Source organism: Primulina huaijiensis, unplaced genomic scaffold, assembly GCF_012295235.1.
Source record: "Primulina huaijiensis isolate GDHJ02 unplaced genomic scaffold, ASM1229523v2 scaffold205471, whole genome shotgun sequence".
In the NCBI taxonomy this organism is placed as follows: Eukaryota; Viridiplantae; Streptophyta; class Magnoliopsida; order Lamiales; family Gesneriaceae; genus Primulina; species Primulina huaijiensis.
Window position 1 is genome coordinate 1 of NW_027354079.1, and position 1,262 is coordinate 1,262.

The 1,262-nt window shown below is 47.9% G+C and overlaps 1 protein-coding gene across 1 annotated transcript; it reads left to right on the forward strand.

Annotated features, from left to right (window-relative positions):
- Positions 1 to 112: 112 nt before the first annotated feature.
- Positions 113 to 1,259, forward strand: LOC140966353 (uncharacterized; the record flags this gene model as incomplete). Its single annotated transcript, XM_073426662.1, has 1 exon — positions 113 to 1,259. A coding segment is annotated over exon 1 (963 nt), but the record flags the coding sequence as incomplete, so codon positions are not given.
- Between the last annotated feature and the right edge of the window lie 3 nt (positions 1,260 to 1,262).

Here is a 1,262-nt window from a genome sequence, read left to right on the forward strand (position 1 = left end):
CGGTAGCAAGTGACCCATTAGCTTGTTAATCAATAAAACGAAACCTCGAAGTGGTTCGTTTATGGGCTTTAAAAAAGTGATTATTACAGCTGTTTCGAGGTGACCCAACAAATTCTTTAATTGATGTGTCCATTGATCTCCTATATATATATATATATATATATACCTGGCCATAGAACCAACTTCGTTCATCTCCTCCCAACTGCAATTATTACTACGATAGTACGTGATAATTGTGTTGAGAGGATTTTTCTAACGAAAATTGAGTGGCCTTGGTGGCATTTTCCGGTGAAAGAATGACTATTCGTGGCCGCTGGCCCGCCGTCAAGGGACGGTTCTTGCCGGAGCTCATGGTAGCTTTGGTTATATTGGCTACTTCTAACATTGTATCAGCAGACCCTTATTCTTATTCATCTCCTCCCCCACCTTACGAGTACAAGTCGCCGCCGCCTCCATCCCCTTCTCCACCACCACCTTATGTGTATAAATCTCCACCACCTCCCTCACCGTCACCTCCACCGCCTTATGTGTACAAGTCTCCTCCACCGCCCTCACCCTCTCCCCAACCGCATTATGTATACAAATCTCCCCCACCACCGTCACCGTCTCCACCTCCAACTTATGAGTACAAATCACCACCACCACCCTCGCCATCTCCTCCTCCACCTTACTTGTACAAGTCTCCTCCACCGCCCTCACCATCTCCACCACCACCATACGAGTACAAATCACCACCACCACCCCCTTATGTTTACAAGTCTCCACCACCACCATCGTCGTCTCCCCCTCCACCCTATGAGTACAAATCACCACCACCTCCTTCACCTTCTCCACCACCACATTACGAGTATAAATCACCACCTCCACCCTCGCAATCACCACATCCATCATATCATTACAAGTCTCCTCCACCTCCATCACCTTCTCCACCACCACCCTATGTATACAAGTCTCCACCACCACCCTCGCCATCACCACCTCCACCATACTATTACAAATCACCACCACCTCCATCACCATCGCCGCCACCACCATACTACTACAAATCTCCTCCGCCACCATACTATTATACTTCACCACCACCACCCTTAAAGTCACCTCCACCTCCATATCACTATGTTTCACCACCACCACCAGCAGTGAAGTCGGCCCCTACTCCATATTACTATAAATCTCCACCTCCGCCTATCCCTTACTACCCTCCTCACCACTCATTCGTTGTTAAGGTTGTAGGAAAAGTATATTGTTACAAGTGCTATGAT